This window comes from Carcharhinus amblyrhynchos, chromosome 20 (assembly GCF_965287045.1).
Source record: "Carcharhinus amblyrhynchos chromosome 20, sCarAmb.v2.hapA, whole genome shotgun sequence".
NCBI lineage: Eukaryota > Metazoa > Chordata > Chondrichthyes > Carcharhiniformes > Carcharhinidae > Carcharhinus > Carcharhinus amblyrhynchos.
The window spans coordinates 12,009,251-12,035,276 of NC_137343.1; the positions used below are offsets into that span (position 1 = coordinate 12,009,251).

Below are 26,026 nucleotides of genomic sequence, written 5' to 3' on the forward strand. Positions count from 1 at the left end.
AATCATTGCAATATAGTGAGTTTGGGCTAATATGCCGCCCATTCACTTCGCTTTCCCCCCAAGGCTGTACCGGCTGCTCCATTTGATGTCACAAAATATTGACGTGCCCTTGGCAGAAATAGCACTCTTCCAAAAAACTACTTGCTCTGATTTATTGATATGCAGTCCACCACACCTCCATCTAAATGGTGATATAAATAATAAGTATTCAACGGATTTCTGTTGAATATGAGTTGTGGTGCACTTGCCAAAATCTTGCATTTGTATCACCCCACTGACATTGTAAAATTGAACCATAGAACATGACAGCACAGAAACAGGCCTTTTGGCCCTTCCTGTCTGTGCCGAACCATTTTTCTGCCTAGTCCCACTGACCTCCACCTGGACCATATCCCTCCACACCCCTCTCATCCATGTACCTGTTCAAGTTTTTCTTAAATGTTAAAAGTGAGCCCATATTTACCACTTCATCTGGCAGCTCATTCCACACTCCCACCACTCTTTGTATGAAGATGACCCCCCCAATATTCCCTTTAAACTTTTATCCCTTCACCCTTAACCCATGTCCTCTAGTCTTTTTCTCCCCTAGCCTCAATGGGAAAAGCCTGCTTGCATTCACTCTATCTATACCCATCATAATTTTATACACCTCTATCAAATCTCCTCTCATTCTTCTACACTCCAGGGAATAAAATCCTAACCTATTCAACCTTTCTCTGTAACTCAGTTTCTCAAGTCCCGGCAACATCCTTGTAAACCTTCTCTGCACTCTTTCAACCTTATTAATATCCTTCCTGCAATTAGGTGACCAAAATTGCACACAATATTCTAAATTCAGCCCAGGGACTGTCATCAGACAAAGGTTGACAACAAGCCACAAATTAGGGGCAAGAATATAATCAAAGAGGCAAGTTTTACAATGTGTCTGAAGGGTGTAGAGAGAGGTAGCAAGAAGCAAGGGCTCAGAGAAGGAACTCCGGATCTTAAGGCCTGAAGGCTCAGTCTCCAGAGGTGGGGACAATGAAAATTGGGGATGCACTAGGGGCTATGATTGGAGGAGCATGGAAATCTAGGAGGGTTGCGAGGTTGGAGTAGATTACAGATTAGATAGGCATGGTGGCGCAGTGATTAGCATTGCAGCCTCATAGCGCCAGGCTCCCGGGTTCAATTCCAGCCTCAGGTCACTGTCTGTGTGGAGCTTGCCCACTCTCCCTGTATCTGAATGGGTTTCCTCTGGATGCTCCAGTTTCCTCCCACAGTCCAAAGAGGTGCAGATTAGATTGATTGGGCATGCTAAATTGCCCCTTGGTGTCAGGGGGATCAACAAGGTAAATATGTGTGATTGCAGGGATAGGAAATAGGTGGAATTGTTGTCTGTACAGAGTCGATGGGCCGAATGGCCTCCTTCTGTACTGTAGGGATTCTATGATTCTAGAGAGATAGGGAGGAGTGAGGCAATGGAGGGAGTTTAGAAACAAAGATGAGGATTTTAAAATCCAGACGCTGCTTAATTGGGAGGCAATACGGATCAGGATGTTATGCTAGAATGTTGAGCAAAGAAGACATTAGGATGCAAACACAAAGTTTTAGGTGAGTTCTAGAGAAGGGAAGTCAGATGAATATTTGAATGATGAGTAGAGCTAACAAAGGAATGGTGATGGAAATGAGAACATACATTACTTGTGAAATGAATCTGCCTCTTTAAATTAATGAACTGCGGCAAGTACATTGTCCTCCAATGGTTTGATATCTCAGTCCAGCCATGCCTTTAAAATAGGTCTGAATACTATTGAAGGTTCATTGACTGGTGCCTGTGGCCATTGTGCATCTTTTGCACCCATGAACGAGCAATGATAAAGCAAACATCTCAGGCAAGAAGCTAAATAGCTGTCCCAAAGATAAAAGCATCAGTAAGTTAGCATTTGAAACATCAGCTCCATATTAACAAAAAAGGGCAAATATTCTGGACAAGTTCTTTTGAAAATGTGTAGGAGAACTGTTTGGAGCAATGAGACTGACTTACTGCCTTCAGTTTTTTTTACACAGAGGGTGGTGGGTGCCTGGAACTCGCTGCCAGGGGAGGTAGTGGAAGCAGATACAATAGTGGCTTTTAAGGGGTGTCTTGACAAATGCATGAATAGGATGGGAATGGAGGGATACGGTCCCCGGAAGGATAGAGGATTTCAGTTCAGTCAGACAGCATGGTCAGTGCTGGCTTGGAAGGCCTGTTCCCGTGCTGTAATTTTCTTTTTTTGTTGTTTTTTAACTTAGCAACATTTGTTCAGCTCTGATGCAAGAAAATGTTCAAAAAATGTTGGGTGGAATTCTTCCGTCCCACCCACTACGGGAACCGTAGCAGACAGAGGCGGCTCATGCAAATTTCCATTGATCTCGGGTGGGATTTTCCGGTTTTGGGACAAGTGGGGGCCGAAAATGCCACCCACTATGTGTGAGTTTGATAAGATTGGATAAAGAGAAATTTTGACTCCATTCAAAAAGAAAGTGGCCATAGCATGCACGGCAAAAAACAATGGCTTGAATTCTCGGACCACATCTGGGGCTGGATTCTCCAGTCCCGCTGCAGTGAATGGAGATTGGCTGAGTGCCAAATTCTCCATTCTGGCTGGCAGCAGTAGTGGGGCGTGCGAGACTGGAGAAGCCCAGACAGTATAATCCACATTGTGGTCTCCTTTACATTGATGAGATTGAAGGTAGATAGGATGCTTGCTCCCTTTGCTTAATAGCTTGATTCAGTCTGTAAGGGTGGCCATGAGCAGAGGCTGCCTGCCTTTATAATTCTCTGCCTCTATCCCACTCTGACCTCTCTGCCTTTGGCTTCCCACACTTTTCCAAAGAAGCTCACCTGAAGCTCCTGGTGCTGCAACTAACCTTTCGATTGGGCATCTTGCAGCTTTCTGGATTCAATACCACATTCAACAATTTCAGAACATAGAAACATAAAACATTACAGCACAGTACAGGTCCTTCGACCCTCAATGTTGTGCCGAGCTATGTCTAAACCCAAGATCAAGCTATCCCACTCCCTATAATTCTGGTTTGCTCCATGTGCCGATCCAATAACCACTTGAAAGTTTCTAAAGTGTCTGAATCCACGATCACAGCAGGCAGTGTATTCCACATCCCAAACATTCCGAGTGAAGAATCTACCTGGACATCCCCCCTATATCTCCCACCGTGCACCTTATAGTTATGCCCCCTAGTAACAGCTACATCCACCTGAGGAAATAGTCTCTGCACAATCACTCTATCTATCACCCTCATCATCTTATCAACTTCTATTAAGTTGCCTCTCATCCTCCACTGCTCTAAAGAGAAAAGCCCCAGTTCCCTCAACCTTTCCTCATAAGACTTACCCTCCAAACCAGGCAGCATCCTGGTAAATCTCCTTTGCACTCTCTCCAATGCTTCCACATCCTTCTTATAATGAGGTGACCAGAACTGAACACACTATTCCAAATGTGGTCTCACCAATGTTTGGTGTAGTTCCAGCGTAACCCCATGGCTCTTGAACTCAAATCCCCTGTTAATAAATGCTAACACATTATAAGCCTTCTTCACAGCTCTATCCACTTGAGTGGCAACCTTCAGAGATTTGTGGCTATGAATCCCAACATCTCTCTGTTCCTTCACATTCCTCAGCACACTGCTGTTGACCCTGTAATCCGCATTCAAGCTTATCCTATCAAATGAATCACCTCTCACTTATCAAGGTTAAATTCCATCTGCCACTTTTTGGCCCAGCTCTGCATCCTATCAATGTCTCTTTGCATCCTGCAACAGCCCTCCACCTCATCCACTACTCCACCAATCTTGGTGTCATCAGCAAACTTACTAACCCACCCTTCAGCCCCCTCTTCCAAGTCATTGGTAAAAATCACAAATAGCAGAGGACCCAGCACTGACCCCTGTGGTGCACCGGTAGTAACTGGCCTCCAGTCTGAAAATATTCCTTCCACCACGTTTCAGTTCACAATCGCTGCTCCTGTTTCTTTCAAACAGCAGATCCTGGTAATAATTCTTCTGTTGCCATTTACAGTTCATCGAGACTTATCTTTCATTCCTTCACTCATCCCATCACCATCCCTTTTTGTCTTGTGTAACCATCCCTTCTGTCATTTAGTCCCTTCTGTCTCCCACCTAATCACTCACCACCCCCCACCCCCCAACTTTGTTATTTCCACCTCCATTTCCCTGTCTCTATACTTTGACAAAACTCGGCAATGGCTTAGTGGTATTATCACTAGACTATTAATCCAGAAACTCAGTTAATGTACCCAAACAGGTGCCAGAGTGTGGCAACCAGGGGATTTTCACAGTAACTTCATTTCAGTGTTAATGTAAGCCTACTTGTGACACAAATAAATAAATTTAAAATAAACTTAAACTTAATGTTCTGGGGACCCCGGGTTTGAATCCCACCATGGCAGATGGTGGAATTTGAATTCAATAAAAATTACCTGGAATTAGGAATCTACTGATGACTGTGAAATTGTCAATTGTTGGAAAAACCCATCTGTTCACGAGTGCCCCTTTAGGGAAGGAAATCTGCTATCCTTACCCGGTCTAGCCTATATGTGACTCCAGAGCCACACCAGTGTGGTTACTCTCAACTGCCCTCATGGGCAACTAGGGATGGGCAATAAATGCTGGCCAACCAGCGGCATCCATGTCCCATGAATGAGTAATAAGACAAATTACATCTTTATCTGGTGTCAATTCTGATGACAGGGCACAGACCTTTGAAATTACTTCTGTTACCCTCACTACAGTTGCTGTCCGACTGACTGGATATTTTAACGTTAAAAAGGTAATTGTTTGAGCAATAGTTATTTATATCTGGCACATGCATATGTGCAACTTGCACTACCCAACTGAATAGCTAGGGTTGTTCAAACAGAATAAATTAGCTGAACATATGGGATTATGTGATGATGAAGCTCCGTCAATCTGAAATGGGATAAGAGTCATCATTTTCTATGTTAAAAATCAACAATGGTTTAAGAGATTGGGGATATAGGGTCCCCATAGCAAATAAAAACTGCACAACATTAGGATACTCATTGCTTTGAAAACTGATATTCGTAACTAATCAGAACTTAAGTGCTATGTAGCATGGTGGTAGCCCCAAACTGCAGTCTAAAATATAAACAGAGATTACTCAACCATCTGGCTGTCAAATTAACAACAACAACTTGCATTTATGCAACACTTCTGATGTAGCAAAATACTCAAGTCCCTTTTCTGGAATGTTGTGAAACAAAGACTTATTCTGAGTGAGGGGATATTATAATAATTGACCATAGCTGGATCAAAAGGGGTGGATTTTAAGGTGAGCCTTAAAGGAAGAGACAGAGGTAGCTCGGCAGACAGATTTAGGATGGGATTTTCCAGCCCCCTCCCTATGGTGTGTTTTCCAGCAATGCAGGTGGATCATAATTGACCATCTGTGGGATCTTCAGGTCCCACCAGTGTCCATGACGTTTTGCGTGGCTGGCTCATGCCACCACCATCAGGGACCACTACTGGGAATGGTGGGGGAATGGGGTAGTCTCTTTCAGCAGGACTGGAAGATCCTGATGGCAGGAAGGGCTGGAAAATCCCACACTTAGACAATTTCAGAGCTTGAAGCCAAAGGCGAAGTTAGCTAAGATGGAGTGATCAAAATGGAGGGTTGCACATGTCGCAAAAGTGAAGATAAACATCTCATTCCAATCCAATGACAAGGAATAATCTGACATTTGTAGCCAACAATGCAAGTTTAAATCAGCGTAAAAGTATAATATTTGTCATTCATAACCTACTCTTAATTTAAAAAGAAACAAAGTTTTTGTCTGTGAACTGCGTAACTGTTTAGTTATTGATGATGCAATAAATCTTCCTTTGGCAATTGTTTATCACAGATGAGGAAATGGCTGCTCATGTAGTTGTAGTTCATTTCATCCCAATTGTGCCAACAAATAATTAAGAACTTCCCCAGGGCTTTTCGAATGCAATTATTCATGTGTTAATTGTATGTTTGTGACTGCACATCGCTGTTGATCTCAACTGGCAGTTACATAATGAAGTCACTTCTTTTGAAAGCACCGCAACTTAAATATTTTTTTTCCCTATTTTCTTCTTCAGATTACTGAAACTGAAGTTGCAAAGTTTATGTTCGATGTGACCTTTAAGCACTGAGTAGTTACATTTCTTAAAATATCTCCTTTGTGTTTTGGTTACTTTCCATCCTTCCTCAGTGACCTATGCTGTGCCCATCTGACATACTTCTGCCAATGCCACATCTTAGTCAGCTTCCAGTCTGTAGAGCTTTATTTAAAAATTTGTCTCCCTCCTTCCTTGTAGAAAAGCGTCTATTTTCCACCGAGTAAATTGACCGAGATCAGCAATTCATGCTTTTTTTCATTCATTCATGGGACATGGGTGTCGCTAGCTGGCCAGTACATTTATTGCCCATCCCTAGTTGCCCTTGTTCAGAGGGCAGTTGAGAGCCAACCACATTGCTGTGGCCCTGGAGTCACACGTAGGCCAGACCAGGTAAGGATGGCAGATTTCCTACCTGAAAGGATCAGATGGGTTTTTCCAACAAGCGACAATGGTTTCATGGTCATTCCAGATTCCAGATATTTTTTATTGAATTCAAATTCCACCAGCTGTCATGGTGAGATTTGAACCCAGGTCCCCAAAAAATTAGTTGAGTTTCTGGATTAATACTCTATAAATAATACTACTAGGCCATCACCTCCCCTTATGTTCCTGTCTAGAGGAAGATAAAGACATAAAGTGCTAGAAAATCTCTGCAGTCCAGCTGACCAGTTCCATTTTGAATACCTCTGAATACCTTGAATGACTATTCAGTTCTCCCTTAATTGTATCCCATGCAATTTTGCTTCCACTCTCTCGTTGGTCCACATCTGAAAAGTGAGCTGCCCACAGATCCAGGCCTGCCGACCTGTTGAGCACTTCCAGCAATTTCTTCTTCCATGGGAGGTGAACAAGGCCAACATTCATTGCCCATCGCTAATTGCCCTGGACAAGGTGGTGGTGAGCTGTTTCCTTGAACCACTGCAATCCATGTGGCGTAGGCACTCCCAAGGTGCTATTTTCAGTGTAATTTATAAAATACTGGGCGGTTTGCTAGGGATCATTTCAATGGGCAGTTAACAATCAACCACATTGCTGTGGACCAATATCTTGTGTAAGCTTAATAAGAAATCTCACAACACCAGGTTAAAGTCCAACAGATTTATTTGGTATCACAAGCTTTCGGAACGCTGTTCCTTCATCATAGTCCAGCAACATTACATTATGCCATCATTTCCCTGTTCCCACCTTTGTTTCCAGGCTTTTTGCGCTCAAATGCTCTACATTTGATGTCAATATAACCACCATTGCCTGCAAGGCAGTCTGTATATCATTATAACAATCAAGCTGTCATCCTAGGTGAGTTTACTCCAGTGGTTCCACACTCCACACTCCACTGCCTTGTACAGACTCATGGGCTGAAAACCTCTGCCCTCATTCACGGTTGGAATTCTCAGATGTCGATGAAAATGAATGGAGTTGTGGCTGGGACACCAATGTTCTCACTTACAGTGAGGCAGGCACGGGATGAGATCGGAAAATCCCACCCATTGTTAACTCCTGGAATTTTTGCTCCATCCTTTTGGCTGCACATCCCAACGTTCAATTATTTTTCCTTGCTGCTGTCACACTTCATTATTCTTTTCAGTGAACTATCCACAACACTTTTAGATCCATCCCCTGTCCCTTGTCCTGCAGACTCATCTGTATTACTGTTGGTAGAATCATAGAGCCATACGGTGCAGAAAAGGCCGTTTGGCCCATCAAGTCTGCACTGACACATTAGAAACATCTGAACTCCCACCTAATCCCATCTGCCAGCACTTGGCCCGTAGCCCTGAATGTTATGATGTGCCAAGTGCTCATCCAAATACTTTTAAAGGATGTGAGGCAGCCCATCTCCACCATCTTTCCAGGCAGCCGCATTCTAGACCGTCACCACCCTCTGACAAAAAGTGTTTTTCTTCACATCCCCCCCAAACCTTTTTCCCATCAGCTTGAACCTATGTCCCCTCATGATGACCCTTCGACCAAGGGGAACAACTGCTCTTTATTTATCCTGTCCATGCCTCTCATAATCTTGTACACCTCCTTCAGTCGTCCCTCAGTCTTCTCTGCTCCAATGAAAACAATCCAGGCTTATGCAACTTCTCTTCATAACTTAAATTTTCCATCCCAGGCAGTATCCTGGTGATTCTCGTCTGACCCCTTCCATTCTTCCAATAATGTGGTGACCAGAACCACACATCGTACTCCAGCTGTCACCTCACGAAAGTTCTGTACAACTCCAACATGACTTCCCTGCTTTTGTAATCAGTGTCTCGATTGATAATAAGCAAGTGTCCTTTATGCTTTTTTCACTATTCCTACTAACATGTCCTTCAGCCTTCAGAGATCTGTGGACAAACACACCAAGGTCTCTTTGTTCCACAAGTGCAGAAGGAGGCCATTCAGCCCATCGAATCTTCAGTGACCACAATCTCACCCACGCTGTATTCCCGTAGCCCCACATATTTACCCTGTCATCCCCCCTGACACTAAGGGGCAATTTAGCATGGCCAATCAACCTAACCCACACATCTTTGGACAGTGAGAGGAAATCAGAGCACCCGGAGGGAACCCATGCAGACATGGGGAGAATGTGCAAACTCCACACAGACAAGCACCCGAGGCCAGAATTGAACCCAATCCTTGGCACCATGAGGCTAACCGTTGTGCCACTGTGCCACCTTAATTTAATTTTAATTAATTTAATTAGTTTTTGTCTTTAACTTAAAAATATTTTTTTTTGCATTGTTTCAATTATAGTTTTGGCTTATAACTATTTATGGACAGGAGTAAAAGAAATAAATAACATATTGTGACGTTAATGTCCCTTTGTTTGCAAAGTGACTCATTTTAATAAATTTTGAAAGGAGAGTCAAGGATGAGTTTAAAAGCAACAGCAGGAAATTGCAGTCTTCCTAATCCAAAGGTTGTCTTCATACAAATGGAGTCATGTTGTGACAAGTGTAATAATGATTTCCATTCAGGGAGGATGATAATCATTTTACAATCATAATTTACTTATGACAAATACCCTTTTCACACCAACTTATCCAATGCATGTAAACTTGAATATCTTCCCAGTCCTCCCAGTGCAAGTGATAGCGTCCCTCCATAATCAACACCAGTTATTCCGGGTCACCTGTGGGAGGGAGCGGGTGCATTGATGACCATTCTTTGGAATTTCTTGGGATTCATATTCTGCAAGACATCAACCAGTTGCAAAATAGCTCCCCCAAAAGTTTACATAGCCACACGGAAACTAGAAGCATGGGTAGCCTATTTGGCCCTTTGAGCCTGCTCCATCATTCATTTTGATCAAGGTTGATCATCAAATTCAACATCCTGATTCCCCTTCCCCCCATATCCCTTGATCCCTTTACACCCAAGAGCTATATCAAATTTATTCTTGAAATCAGACAAGGTTTTGGCCTCAACTATTTTCTGCAGTAGTGAATTCCACACATTCACCACCCTCTGGGGTGAAGAAACTCCTCCTCACCCCAGTTCTAAAAGTAAGAAGTCTCACAACACTAGGTTAAAGACCGCCAGGTTTATTTGGAATCACGAGCTTTTGGAGCACTGCTCCTTCCTCAGATGAGTGGAGAGGTGAGTACACAAACAGGGCATATACAGACAGAGACACAATTGCGAGATGAGGTTTATTGGGCAATTGCAGAGCCTTGTGCCACTCAGACCCAGAAGATTACAGGTCCAGCTTTAGTCTGCCCTCAGCCTACCAGATTGCAACCCCCTTTACTAGCCCAAGGGTAAATTAAGTCATCTACCAGATCCCCCGCTGCTAGTGTTTAGCCAATGATTCTTACACCTAGGTGTAGCGATCAGGTGGGAGGAAGCTGGATGGGGAGCACTTTTGATGCAATAACCTGGCCGTGCTGATTCTATTAATCTCACCAATATAGGATGTCACTTGAGGGCTACTCGGATTCTAACCCTCCCCCCGCCCCAGCAGTGCATAAGCACGGTTAGTCTGAGTTGAGGAGAGTCGAAAATACAACACCAGGTAATTACCTAGTGTTCTCACGGTGCAGATAAGAGGACAGTTTATTTGCGCAGTTTGAGTGACTATCTCATAGCGGGAGTAGTATCGATGCGGGATTGTCATTCGCAAAATAACACCATCAGAACAGGGTGAGCCTTTCCTTTCAAACTCAACGTAGCCGGCTTCAGGCAACATTGTGACACTTGAGTCACGCTTTGTAGCCCCCGCTCTGCCGCAACATGTTATAGGATACACTTCAAGCGGAATGTCAATCTATGACACAAGGTGCCCAAAACAGTAAGAGAAAAGCTGCATTTTTTTTAACAGGGGCGTGTGCCTGCCACACATTTTCACCGTGTCATCAACATGCACCCTGCTGGATCCGCTCAGAACCTAAACACGGAGCTGTTCACCGCGGTGGTGCTGAAACTGATTCCGCCAACTCACTGACTTTGCCCCTGCTGTTAAACCACCAAACTTACACTTCATAAAATCGCGCTTCAATCATCGGTTAAATTAGAAAGAGTGGTCATTGTATAATTAGATTTATATATATTGTTTTTCATTTGAGAGGGCATTCCCTTGCAAAACAGAACACAGAAATTGACTGGGTCCAACCCAAAGCCCTTAATGACTGTTATCAAAAATGGTCAATTCACAGAATCATAGAATCCCTACGCTGCAGAAGGAGGCCATTCGGCCCATCAAGTCTGCACTGACTCTCTGACAGAGTATCTTACCCAGACCTTCTCTCCCACCCTGTCCACGCAATCCCACACATCTACTATGGCCACTATCTAACCTACACATCTTGGGACGCCAAGAGACGATTTAGCACGGCCAATCCACCTAAGCTGCGCATCTTTGGACACTATGGGGCAATTTACTACAGCCAATCCACCTAACCTGCACATCTTTGGACGCTGAGGGGCAATTTAGCATGACAAATCCACCTAACCTGTGCATCTTTGGACAAAAAGGAGCAATTTAACCACGGCCAACCCCGCTAATCTGCACATTTTTGGACACTAAGGGACAATTTAGCATGACCAATCCACCTAACTCGCACATCTTTGCGCAGTAAGCGATAATTTACCACGGCCAATCCACCTAATTTGCATGTCTTTGGACACTAAGTGACAATTTATCATGGCCAATTCACATCTTTGGAGTGTGGGAGGAAACCGGAGCACCCGGAGGAATACCACGCAGGCAGGGGGAGAATGTATTGAATAGAAAGCTGCAGTTTGTAACCCGAGCTGTGTTGTAGCTTCACAGACAGCCTTGGATGTGACTGTTGCAGTGTCTCGTGTTCTAACCACAACGCACACTCCAACTGTGGACAATGACTGGAAATTGAAGCGGGAGAATTTTAGATTCCGATATTACACCAGGCTTGCGCAGTGCAATTGCAGTCAAATGCAAACTTTATCATCCTTGCCACAAATTAGATTGTTTCAGCGACCCCCCAGCTGCATTGGAGACGGTAAACTGGCCGTGACATTATTTTCTCATACATTTGTAGGGGGCAATGGACAGAAGAGAGAAGCAACTCTAAAGTTGGTCAACAAGTAAAGGCATTTGTCAAGCAGAACACAAACTTGCACTCACAATCTCTCGCATACGCCTGGCGATACCAATTCACAATTCACATTACAATTGCCCCTACACAATGAATCAACCACCATCGCTCCCCCCCCCCCCACCCTTCTCCCCGCTCAACACACACACCGTCCGGGAACAGGACCAAACAAACCTACTCTTGATACATTAGAAGCCTGGCAAATGGGTTATATTGCCCATTGACTAAAGTGAGGTTGAGAGGGTACACTCCAACCAAAGCATGATGGCAGAGAACCACTCACTGGATGTTGGGAGCACGCAGGGAGTCAATCTTTCCCCTAAATCAGAAGGATCACCTTACTCCCAATAATAAGATGCTTCTGTGTAGTGTAGCCTATTTAAAGCCCCATTTAAAGCGGATTTCTTCGGCTGTTGGTAGGGATTTCTTACAGACTGGAGCCCGTCGCTTTGAATACCGCTTTGTTATTATTGTAAAGGAGACAATTCAATGGGCAAGACGCATTTTTTTCTTGGCAAGACTGTTTTTTTTGATTCAAGCTTCCAAAGGGAGTTGCAGAATTTACGTGTCAGAGACAATTGAAAGGCTGGCGCTTGTTGCCGGAGGGAGGGAGTGAAGGATATCATTGGGGAGAGAGAGTAGGAGATGTGTGTGGGCGGCTCGCTCTTTGTCCTCTTTTCATCTCTTATCTTTTTCAGTAGGAATCTCAAGTCAGATGAAAGGAGGGAGTGAGAGACGCTGGGGAGGGAGAAAGGGAAGGGATGGGAAGGGATGGGATTGGGGGGGTAGTTGGGATGAGGGCATTGGGCGGAGGAGCCAGCAATGAAACTAGCAACAGAAAGAGAAGTATAAAATCAGTTGGAAAAATCAAACCCGGGCAAATGGAAGGGATAGAATAACAATCCTCAGATATACAGAGAGAGAGGCAACACACCGAGGGGAGGCAGACAGGAGAGCTGTGGACGGTTCCTGTGCAGAACAGAGGATTAAAGCGGGCTGGGGAAGGAGGGAGGGAAAGTAGCTGGAAAGAATTTGAGTCATGAGCGTAGACTTCCAAAAACTGAGTTCAAGTCCAGACCCCAGAAATGTCTTACCTTGCGCCTGGGCTTTGATTCCGAACCATAAGAAAGCGTGAAGCAGCCACAGGATGGTGGAATCCCCCAGTCCAAAAGACAACATTGTCCCTTCCTTATTTCCAACGGCTCCCAGTGATGAGAAAGAACGATCTTCCTTTCTCCTGATAGTTATCTCGCTCAGTGACAGGAGAGATCGCCGCAACCCTCTCGCTCTCTCTCTCCCAACACACTTCTTACTCTCAGTCAGGGAGACACACCGTGATGTTTAGGAGGAGTGTTCCAGCAAGCAGAGATCTAAGCGACTTTTCGCATTCTGAATCGATTCTATGCGTCACCGCTTATTTTTTTTCTCTCTCTCCCTTTCCCCCCCTCTCTTTGCTGTCAGCGGGAAATTGGGCAGCTTGGAAGCTGTGTGTTGGTGTGGGGTGGGGGTGGCTGGCTATAAGCACTGACTGTCGATTGCTGCCTGTCCTTCCCAGTGTCTCATCCCAGAGCATTGCCTCAGGTCTGTCTTTGACTAATTGAAACGTGCGCTTCATGTAAATGGAGAGGCTTGCTGGCGGGTCCGGACAGGACGCATTTTTTTTTGTCCCACATTTCTTCCTTACATTCTTAAAAAAAAATCCTCCCAGCTCGAGTTGCAATGGAAATGTTCAATTAGTCAAACCTGCTACCATCTACTTTCCAAAGGGAGCAGATCTCGTGTTGAGTGTCAGGTGCATCATGTGCAGACACAAAATCAAATCAAACTAGGGCATATATATATGGGTTATATATATGTATATATATAGCAACTCTTCCACAAAGACAGACGATTTTTCCCAATATATTTGTGAGCTCTGGCCAAACCTGTTAGAATCTGTCAGCTGCCTGTGCTATATCGAACCTTTATTAACCCCACTCCAGAAATTGTTGGTGAAGTAGCTTTTTTTTTGTTTGAAGGAGGTTGGCCCCTTTAAATGGATTTCTCACGGTGAAAAGTGGCTTTGGGATGATGGCGGTTGGTAAATCCAGCAAGAGAGCTAGCCTTGCTTTCGTACGATAGATGCCCTTGTGTTTGATAGCAACTCCTCATTCTCCAGAGCATCCTCAAGTGTATGCCCAGAATGTGAAGCTGAGCATATTTGAAGCGTCAAAGACCATAGGTCGGAGCCAAATCGCACACATGATAATTTCATTCCACTTTTGTTGTAGTGCTGCGGCAAGTTTTTTTTAATAAGTGTATTCTCCACAATTTTCCCCTCCTCTCCCAACCCATTATATGCTGGAGTTCCATGGGCACTTCCTACTCCACATCATTTGGTTTAAGTTAAGTTCATTTATTAGTGTCGTAAGTAAGCTTATGTTAACATTGTAATTCAGTTACTGTGAAAATCCCCTAGTTGCCACATTCCAGCACCTGTTTGGGTACACTGAGGGAGAATTTAGCACAACCAATGCACCTAACCAGCACATTTTTTTAGGACTGTGGGAGGAAACGGGAGCAACTGGAGGAAATTGGTAGAGGGATTGAATTTTGGAGCCGTGAGATCATGTTGCAACTGTACAAAACTCTGGTGCGGCCGTACTTTGAGTATTGCATACAGTTCTGGTTTGCCGCATTATAAGAAAGACGTGGAAGCATTGGAAAGGCTGCAGAGGAGGTTTACCAGGATGTTGCCTGGTATGGTGGGAAGATTTTATGAGGAAAGGCTGAGGGACTTGAGGTTATTTTCGTTAGAGAGAAGAAGGTTAAGAGGTGACCTAATTGGGGCATACAAGATGATCAGAGGGTTAGATAGGGTGGATAGTGAGAGCCTTTTTCCTCGGACATTGGTGACTAATACGAGGGGACATAGCTTTAAATTGAGGGGTGGTAATTATAGGACGGATGTCAGAGGTAGGTTCTTTACTCAGAGGGTAGTAAGGTTGTGGAATGCCTTGCCTGCAGCAGTTGTGGACTTGCCAACTTTAAGGCCATTCAAATGATCAGTGGATAGGCATATGGATAACATTGGAATACTTTAGGTTAGAGGGTCAGTAGATTCGTTCCACTGGTTGGCGCAACATTGAGGGCCAAAGGGTCTGTACTGCGCTGTAATGTTCTATGAAACCCACGCAGACATGAGGAGCATGTGCAGAGTCCACACAGACAGTGATCCAAGCCGGGAATCGATTCCTGGAGCTGTGAGGCAGCAGTGCTAACCATTGTGCCACCATATATATTAATGATTTGGATCAAGGAACAACGTGTAACATCTCAAAGTTTGCAGATCTTACCAAGTTGGGTAGGAGGGTAAACTGTGACAAGGATGCAGAGATCCTTCAGAATGATCTGGACAGTTTGGGTGAGTGGCAAAGCAATGGCAGATGCAATATAATTTGGATAAATGTGAAGTTATTCATTTTGGAAGCAAAAAATAAGGCAGATTACTACCTGAATGGTTGTAAATTGGGAGAGGGGAGTGTGGAGCGGGACTTGGGTGTCCTTGTGCACCAGTCACTGAGGTAAGCATGCAGGTGCAGCAGGCGGTAAAGAAGGCAGGTGGCATGTTGGCCTTCATTGGAAGAGGTTTTGAGTACAGGAACAGGGATGTGTTGCTACAATTATACAGGGCATTGGTGAGGCCACACCTGGAGTATAGTGTGCTGTTTTGGTCTCTTTTTCTGAGGAAGGATATTCTTGCTCTCAAGGGAACGCAGCAAAAGTTTACCAGGGTGATTCCAGGAGTGGCGGGACTGATGTATGAGGAGAGGTTGACTAGGTTAGGATTGTTTTCGCTGGAGTTCAAATGGACGACGGGGGATCTCATAGAGACTTATAAAACTCTAACGGGATTAGACAGGGTAAATGCAGAGAGGATATTCCCAATGGTGGGGGAGTGCAGAACCAGGGGTCACAATCTGAGGATTCAAGATACACCATTTAGGAGTCACAAAGAGTGATGAGCCTGTGGACTTCTTTACCACAGAAAGTGATTGAGGCCAAAACACTAGATGTATTCAAGAGGTGGCTGGATGTAGCGTTCAGGGCAAATGGGATCAAAGGTTATGGGGAGAAAGCAGGATTAGGCTATTGAGTTGGATGATCAGCCATGATCGTAATGAATGGCGGAGCAGGCTCGAAGGGCCATATAGCTTCCTCCTGCTCCTATCTTCTATGTTTCTATGTTTTTATGTGCTGCCCATCTCCCTCTATTTCACCTCAGGCCAAGAATCAACCTGGCCCCCTCTGCTCTGTGACAGTGACTATTCTATCAGTTGATGCCTTTACTCTTTGTGTTGGGGGAAGACGCAGCAATATTTAAACTCCCCTATACATAACAATTGTCTGAAAACATCTGCACTTTATTTGTATTCTGGTAATATTAAAAACCACAGGGTAAAGAGCAGAGGCCTTTCATTGATATTTCAGATTCTGAAAGGGTCACTCCTCAAGCAATCCGTAATAAAATCATAGATTCCCCATAGAGCGGAAGAAGGCCATTCAGCCCATCAAGCCTGCACTGACAACAATCCCACCCAAGCCCCATCCCTGCAACCACATGCATCCATCCCTCCAATCCCCCCTTGACACTAAGGGGCAATATAACATGGTCAATCCACCTTACCTGCATATCTTTGGAGGGTGGGAAGAAACCAGAGCACCCGGAGGAAACCCACACAGACACGGGGAGAATGTACAAACCCCACACAGCCAGTGACCCGAAGCCAGAATTGAACTTGGGTCCCCGGTGGCTCTGAGGCAGCAGTGCTGACCACTGTGCCATCCTGCATTCAGGGGAGAGAACTCTTGCAGGAGTGTAGCACTTGGATGCGATAGATTGAAGATGCTCTCATTTTATCTCATTCTCCAGAGTGGTCAGGAAGGCAAATGGGATGCTGGCCTTCATAGCGAGGGGGATTGAATATAAAAGTAGGGAGGTCTTGCTGCAGCTGTATAGGGCATTGGTGAGGCTGCAGCTGGAGTACTGTGTGCAGTTTTGGGCGCCGCACCTGCGCAAAGATATTTTGGCCTTGGAGGGAGTGCAGAGGAGGTTTACTAGGCTGATACCGGAGTTGAGGGGGTTGAGCTATGAGGAGAGGCTGAATAAACTAGGCTTGTACTCGTTAGAGTTTAGAAGAATGAGGGGAGATCTCATTGAGACGTATAAGATGATAAATGGGATGGATAGGATAGAGGTGGAGAGACTCTTCCCGCTCAAAAAAGACAGTAGGACTAGGGGGCACAGCCTCAAGATAAAAGGGGGGCGGTTTAGAACGGAGTTGAGGAGGAACTTCTTCACTCAAAGGGTGGTGAATCTCTGGAATTCTCTGCCCGTTGAAGTAGTGGAGGCTGCCTCGCTAAATATTTTTAAGACGCGGGTTGATGGGTTTTTGATAAGAGAGGGGATTAAGGGTTATGGGGAGAGGGCGGGAAAGTGGAACTGAGCAGCGACAGATCAGCCATGATCTTATTGAATGGCGGGGCAGGCTCGAAGGGCTAGATGGCCTACTCCTGCTCCTATTTCTTATGTTCTTATGTTCTTATGTTTATCTTCTCTTGCCTCTAGGTAGAGCTTACTTTGTTATTTCATTCTCAGCGTCTTGCATGCAAGCATCTTCTGAAGGGGAGCAATTTTTTTTTCACAAAATTAACTGCTGGTATTATGAGTTGTCTTTGCTGGTCACATATTGATAGTCATAGTTTCATTGACCAGAGAGTAGAATATTATTATGGTATCAGCCCTCATTTTATATACCCACCCATCAGCACACCTCAATGTGCTTTGCAGCTTATTAAAAACAGTTTTGAAGTGTAGTCACTATTGTAATGTAGAAAACAGAACAGATACTTTGTGCTTTTCACAAACCACAATGCAATAATAATCAGAAAATCAGTTTTAACTGTGAGGGCTTATCGGTTAATGAATTAGTATTGGCCAGGATATCAGGGAGAATTCACTGTTCTTCTTTGAATTTTGCCGTGAGTAATTTTAAGTCCACCTAAGATGCTAACTGGGGCTCTGTATGAACTTGTCAAACTGAAGCTTGCACCTTCAACAGTGCAGCTCTCCCTCAGTAATGCACTGGTATATAAACCTTGGTATTCTACTCATCTCTGGGTTGGGACTTGAACCCACAAGTAAATAGGTACATGTGTTGGTGACAGCATGGCCAATGTACCTAACCAGCATATCTTTCGGACTGTGGGAGGAGACCAGAGCAACCAAAGGAAACTCATGTAGACACAGGGGCAACGCGCAGACTCCACACAGACAATGATCCAAGCCAGGGATCACACTTGAACCCACAATTGGATGGGTACATGAATTTGTTGACAACATTCTTTTCCCTATGTCAGAAAATATTGTGTTTATGTACATGCGACCATATAGGCTGGAATTCTCCAGCCTCCCAGCCACGTGTTCCTGCTGGTGGGAGGTGTTTGCAAGCGGTGGGATCCTCTGGTCCCACCATTGTCAATGGGAATTTCCACTGATGTCACCCACACCAGCAAGAAACCCGCGGACAGGGCTACACTGCCAGCGGGACAGGAGAATCCCGCCGACGTGAACAGCTGGAGAATTCCGACCATAATCTAGAACTAGATTGTGGTGCAGAGTCAAAGGAGGGCTGCATAGTTAGAGATCGGGGCCAGATGCTATCTCACATTTAGCTAGTTAAATGGATATCAATAATCCCATTCCAGTATTCAAAGGTGCTGTGGTCAACATTCATCCCTGAACCACAGAAATAAACTAAAAAGATTGAGTGATCACTTGCTGTATTCAAAAGTGGTTGTGTCATTTACTTATAAAAGAAATGTAATTATACTTCTTTATTGGCCAGAAGATACTTTGGAAAAGGACAATTTTAAAATGATAATTCTTTCTTTCTTACCGATGTTTAATAAGTAGGAGAAGACAATGATACGTCACATCAGCTATTCTAAGCATCAATGTTTCAAAAAGCATTAACCTAGAATACAGTTGTGAACCATTTTAAATATCATCAGCACTCTGAGCCAGTCAGAGGATATGATATTTTATAGTTGATATGAAACAATGCAGTTCATGCTAAGCAACAGAAGACAATGAGCTTACTGACATATTGTGATCCCCCTTTCAGGATCCGATCCGCTAACATGTACAAATGAGCTTTATTTTTAAGTGGGCAGCTCACAGATCTTATTGTAATGCTTCTAAAATTAATTGGATCTCTGGATAAGGTTCATGAATTTCAGAGCACTGAAGAGAAAACAAATACAGTTACATCTTTAGAATCAAAATACTAGATTCCTGACATGTCTTCATCCTTATTAAATACAAACTGAAGATAAACATATTTCATCCTTTTACTGGCAACCTTGACCTGCTTTATTAATGGGTCACGTGACCTTCACCATCTACCAGCTAATCTAATGATGAAACATCACCCTTTAAATTCAAATTAAACCCTCCAAATAAGTGTGAACCAGTTATATAACAGACATTTCTCTGGGCTAGGCAGGGCTGTTAGACCTGACATATACCACCAAGGCCTATATTGTTCCTTACCCACTGACAACCCACTCATTTGTGGGCGCACATCATCGAATCATCATAGAATCATTGAATCCCTACAGTGCAGAAGGAGGCCATTTGGCCCATCTGCACCAACCACAATCTCACCCAGGCACTATCCACCTAACCTCTTGTATTCACCCTGTTGACACTAATGGCCAATCAATGTAATGAAAACTTTGATTACTAACATCCTTATTTGGTTTACCTGGCTAGCTCATCAGATCTTTGAAAATGATTTTTTTAAAATATTAACTTTTCAAACTTGCCTTTGCCCTGGTTACAGTTCGAGAAATTATAGAAACCCAACAGTGCAGAGGGAGGCCATTCGGCCCACTGGGTCTGCAATGACAACAATCCTACACCAGGTCCTATCCCCGTAACGCCACAGATATACCCTGCTAATCGCTTTAACCTACACATCCCAAGACACTAAGGGAAATTTAGCGTGGCCAATCCACCTACCCTGCACATCTTTGGCTGTGGGAGGAAACCAGAGCACCTGGAGGAAACCCACGCAGACACGGGGAGAATGTGCAAATTCCACACTGACAGTGACCCGAGCCAGGAATTGAACCCAGGCCCTTGGCACTGTGAGGCAGCAGTGCTAACCACTGTGCCATCATGCCACTGTGCTAATTCGACAAAAGCAAATTATTCAGTTGCTACCACCAGCAGGGACAGTGAAAATTTAGCATTTATTATTAAATACAATATGCAGCTCATGTGAGTAATTATTTTCACTTATCAGTTTTATTCAGTGTTCTTTAACAAGTGCTACAATAAGCATTACTAGTCACAGTGCTTCATACAGACAATAGATTTGCTATCCCACTAGAGGGTCAATGATTGTGGATGAATTACTGGTTTAATAAATGGCAATCAATGGTTGATTAACATACAGGAATGCCATCTATGCTCTTCAGTTGTATATCTGCCTCAAACAGATTTTTCCCAAAATTAATTCAACTATTCAAAAGCTACTATGCACCACAATTTTCTTTGGGTCGAAGCTAAGACTCCTTCTGGGAGGATTGTAGTGGAAGTAAGTCGGTGATTGTGTGACGAGTTGTCTCTGTTCATTTCCTGATAATACAGCAAGGACAGAGTCAATGGTTTTATTTGTACCAACCATAGAATTCCGCACAGTGCAGAAGAGGCCATTCAGCCCATTGAATCCACACTGACTCTCTGATCCATTATCTTATCCAAGTCCCTCTCCCCTGTTTTATCTGCCCATATCTGCTTATGAGCCAGCATGATGGCTGGGAGCTGGGTTCGATTCCTGGCTTGGGTCACTGCCTGTGCAGAGTTTGCACATTCTCCCCGCCTCTGCATGGGTTTCCTCCAAGTGTTCCCGTTTCCTTCCACAGTCCGAAAATGTGCTGGTTAGGTGCATTGGCCATGCTAAATTCTCCCTCAGTGTACCCAAACAGGCGCAAGAGTGTGGCAGCTAGGGATTTTCACAATAATTTCATTGCAGTGTCAATGTAAGCCTACTTCTGACACTAATAAATAAACTTATCCCTATAATCCCACACATTTATCACGGCTAATCTATCTAATCTACACATCTTGAGAAACTAAGGGGCAATTTAGCAAAGCCAATCCGTGAAACCCGCATATCTTTGGATCGTGGGAGGAAACCAGAGCACCCGGATTAAATCCACACCGACACGGGAAGGACGTGCTGACTCCACACAGACAGTCACCCGAGGCCAGAATTGAACCCAGGTCCCTGGAGCTGTGAGGCAGCAGTGTTAACCACCGTGCCACCATGTTGCCTGCTCAACTCATCGATCCAGATCAAACTGATAATAGTTATTACCTATGTTCCTTTGTATACATGAAACAAATCTATAGCAATTAGATGAAAGCAGCGAAGATGCAGTAATGCTCTGGGCTGGAGTGGGGGAAAGCTATCTGCCCAAGGGCACCAATGCAATTAGGGAAATATCACCCGACAGAGCACTGTCCAGAGTTCTAGAGGGGATTAAGGGTTATGGGGAGAGGGCGGGAAAGTGGAACTGAGCCACGACAGATCAGCCATGATCTTATTGAATGGCGGGGCAGGCTCAAAGGGCTAGCTGGCCTACTCCTGCTCCTATTTCTTATGTTCTTATGTTCTCACTCCAACTGTGCACAAGGTCCATTAAGGTCAAGCTTTAATTAATGAAGTCAAAGACTCTTAATTAGATTGCAGTACCTGAGCATGGTTGTAGGTGGCCAATGCCAGCAGATGCTGAAGGAACGGTCTGGTTTTAAAGTGAACATTCCCTTCTTGGATAATTTCCTTCCAGTGGATATGGCCAATCTGTGTTTACGACTCTACACTTGCTTGGCACCAATTCTTTAAATGGATCTTCATACCATGGAATTACAAAACAAAGCACAGGAGTAGCGAAAGCTAGTAGCACTCTCTTAGCTGCTGCTCCCTGATGTCCACGCACCAAATACTGGGAGAGCTACTTGCATGAACTGACCTATTATAATGCCAATTAGGCACTTTGTAGCCTCCCAGGCTAAATACTGAGTACAACAACATTAGAGATCAAACTCTCTCCTCTGCCTCCACTCCATTTCTATTTATTTCATTGTATTTCTTTTTTTTATCTTATTAATCTATTTTATTACTTCAGTGGGTGGCACAGAGACACTTTAGCGGTTAGCACTGCTGCCTCACAAAGCCAGGGACCTGGATTCGATTCCCAGCTTGGGTCACTGTTTGTGAGGGGTTTGCATGTTCTCTCTGTGTCTGCGTGGGTTTCCTCCAGGTGCTTCAGTTTCCTTCCACACTCCAAAGATATGCAGGTTAGCCATTGGCCATGCTAAATTGCCCCTTGGTGGCAGCGGGATTAGAAGGGGTATGTGGGGTTGTGGGGATAGGTCCTGAGTGGGATTGCCATCACTGCAGGTTTGATAGGCCAAATGGCCTCCTTCTGCACTCAGGATTCCATAGTTATATTCTTCTTATTATTTTTTATTTTAATTTCTTCCACCGTTTAATTTGTCCATTTGTAAATCTTGCTTTCCATCTTGCTTCTCCACTCCCCCACACCAGTAGGGTTATCTGCCGCATGCTTCAGGTTGTCCTTCGAAATTCTGCATCTTTGTTCTGCCATTTACACATTCCAAACTGTTAATGGACGCTATTAGCACCATTCTCAGCCTTTATCACCACCATTTATATTCCCTTTGTCTTTTTGTCTGTGACATCTTGGACAATTGCAGTCCCCCTCCCCACTCTTACAGTATAAATCTCTTCCTGTTTTCTTTGTCTTCAGCTCTGATGAAGAGTCATCCAGACTCGAAACATTGGCTCTATTGTCTCTCCACAGATGCTGTTAGACCTGCTGAGGTTTTCCAGCACTTTCAATTCTTGCATTACAATGCAAGATTAGTTCACTGGGGCAAAAAACACCTCAAGTCCCGCACCATGCCACCACTATCTCACCCAAACCTTTGCTGGGTGGCATCAATTAGAAATGGAGGGTGGGTAATGTTCTTCAGCTTTGGGCTCAACTTGAACGCTTGGCCTCTTCAGATCAGGACTCGAGCTCCATGCCTACATGCTCATTCTTCATTCAAGTCCGAACCATATGGACGTGAGATCGTTAACTCAACCACGGTTTTACTTCTGACAAGGAAGAATCTTGCAGAAATGAACCAAACATCAAAAGGGAGGTGACAAGAAACAGTATTTAAAAAAATAAATATGTGAAATATCTTTGACATTTATCAGTTACAAATGAATGACATACATTTTTGCTCCAAGTAGAAAATACTGGAAAATGACGAAAAGACACATAGAACGTTATCAACCTCTGGAGGTAACTGCAGATATTTTTGACCCAGCTGTACAGCTAAAAAGAGGCAAAACTTGCACAGTAAGGATGAGTAAGTAAATACCAGTCAGGGCTCAAACGTTGTCAAATCCTTGAGAATCTAACATTTATGGAAGAATCATAGAATCCTGACAGTGCAGAAATGAAACCATATGATTTGATTTGATTTATTATTGTCACTCGTGTTAGTATGCAGTGAAAAGTATTCTTCCTTGGGTGCTACACAAAGCGTACCATTCATAGAGAAGTCTTACAGTCATAGCTAGGGTGTAGAGAAAATCAATTCAGTATGAGGCAGATCCATTCAAAGGTCGGATGGCAGCAGGGAAGAAGCTGTCCTTGAGTCAGTTGGTATATGTCCTCAGATTTTTGTACCTCTGCACCAACAACAATCCCACCCAGGTCCGATCCCCATAATTTCACATATTTACCTTGCTAATCCCCCTGATACTAAGGGACAATTTAGCATGGCCACCCAACCTAACCTTCACACTTATGGACTGTGGGAGGAAACCGGAGCACCCAGAGGAGATCCATGCAGACACGGGGAGAACGTGCAAACTCCGCATAGTCACCCAAGGTTGGAATTGAACCCGTGTCCCTGGTGCTGTGAGGCAGCAGTGCTAATCACTGTGCTACCGAGCCGCCCATTAATATTCTGAATGCTTAGAGTAAAACAAACCTCTATTTTTATTAGTTTTGGATGCCATGGCTTTAATTATAGTTCCATAAAAAAATCCATCTATATTTTAAGAACATGTTCAGAAGGTATCAGCAATGAAAAGAAGCACAAGTGTTACAGTGGGAAATGCTTTACCAACTTAAATGACTAAATATAAGCACCTTGGGGCATTGTACTAAGTTAAAGGCTTTGTATAAATGCAAATTGTTGTTGGCTTTGCTGTTGCAATTTGATATTGTGATTTTACAGCACATACTAGGGTTGAATTCCTGGGCAACTTAAGCATCTACGCGTGTGGAAACAGAACGTGTCTTTCTCAGTGACCCAATTAACTAATAAATGAAACATATGAACCAGGAAGACGAAAGCCAAAATTCTGGAGACAGATGGTTCGCCAACTGTTTTGCATTCTGTATATATAAATAGAAGCATTACTCATTAATCCATAGGTCCCTAGACTTGACATGGTGGCATTTTCAAGGACTATTTAAGGCCAGAATTATCTGACCATTCATTGTCTGGTCACCACTGCCAGCGAGGTGCAATACTTTCAAGACAGTAAAAGAAAGAGACAGCTTCTCTACAGCTTTTCAGTGCAGCATTCTGATTTCTGATCTCTGATCTCTTTAAATTGGTAAACAGTTCTTAATGCCTTGCTAGCTGTATATTCCAGAGGAATTTGATTAATCCATGTCTGCTGTTGTCATAATTTTCAGAACTGGTTGTATGCAGTTTGATACCTCGTAAAAGGATTGTGTAAAAACCAACAGGAGATGGGGCCTTTCACGCTCCCAAGATGTTTGAGTGTCTGATCCTTTACATCCCAATTTGTACATTGTTTCATTGTCCTAATAAAATTACAGTTCAAAGTAACTTCATTGCAGTGTTAATGTAAGCCTACTTGTGACCAGTAAGCAAACTTTACTTATTATTTCTTAAAACCCTGCCAGTAAAAGAAGAATTAGAAATTAAGGGAAAGCATCCTTGTAACAATATTCTGGCAAGTGTAGGAAGCTTATCGCCTGTCTATAGACTCTGAGAGTTGGATATGGTCTCCAGTATGTTGTACCTCTCGGCAGATTCCCTCTCTCCTGTGGTGCTGCAGGCCTGTAAGGAGTAAGTTGTTTCTTCTCCTGCCGCTCCTACTTCTGCTAGTGCTGCTCCACTGTGACGGTACTGGTCTTCACAGCAAAAGCCATTCTGGTCTGATAGATTGCAGCTTCATAGTACAGATCAGATGAACAAATTGTCAAAGTAACCTCTAAAGTTGTCAGAGTTATCTTTGTACTGTGAACAAAGCCTTTCACACAAGCAATGAAGAAAGCAGTTGTGAGGTTTCAGTATTTATTGATATATTCCTGGTCTTTTCTTCAATGCTACCCCCTCTCCTGTGCGTGCAGCCTAAATGCCTGAAGAAAAGGGAGTCCAAGCTTTCAAGAGGAGCCAAGAAAGCCCAGAAAAAGTCATCAATGAAGAGTGGCATGAAGAGGAGGTCCAGGAAGGAGATTTACTCCATCCACATCTACAAAGTGATGAAGCAGGTTCACCCTGACATCAGCATCTCCTCCAAGGCCATGAGCATCATGGACTCAATTGTCAATGATATCTTTGAGTGCATTACAGGTGAGGCTTCCCACCTGGCCCATCACAAGCACAGCACCTAGGGGATACAGACTGTTGTGTGCCTACCGCTGCTCAGGGAACTGGCTAAGCACACTGTAAGAAGTCTCACAACATCAGGTTAGAGCCCAACCAGTTTATTTGACAGTAATCTCACAAGCTTTCGGAAACAGTATTCCTTCTTCAGCTGTGTGGAAAGAAACAAAGAGCATTGAGGCCATCCTGGTGGGGGGATGGAGGTGTAGAGGATCCATGATAAGGTGGTTTGGGCCAGAGAACAGAAAGTTGTTCATATGGCGTAGGGCATTGGATGTGGATGGGAGGGGAATGGGCAAGAGGGAAGAGAATGGAGTCAAGATAGGAAGAAATTATTTGAGTGGGGCTGGAACAGGCTGAGACAATGCGCCCTCTGGGGCAGTCCCATTTGTGGATTTTGGGAAGGAGATAGAAGCGGGCTGTCTTGGGGTTCAGAGACTAATAACTCTCTTGTGACGGATGAGCTGCTGAAGTGGGAGAGAGGGGTTTATGCATTGTTTTCCACGACCGA

The 26,026-nt window shown here is 44.0% G+C and overlaps 1 protein-coding gene across 1 annotated transcript in view; it reads right to left on the reverse strand.

Moving 5' to 3' along the window:
* sez6l (seizure related 6 homolog (mouse)-like) overlaps positions 1–13,267 on the reverse strand; it is a 252,818-nt gene extending 239,551 nt beyond the window's left edge. The window contains exon 1 of the mRNA XM_080208081.1: positions 12,827–13,267. Within this exon, the coding sequence (XP_080064207.1) occupies positions 12,827–12,911 (85 nt within the window). The 5' untranslated portion in view covers positions 12,912–13,267. The remainder of the gene's footprint in view (positions 1–12,826) is intronic.
* Between the last annotated feature and the right edge of the window lie 12,759 nt (positions 13,268–26,026).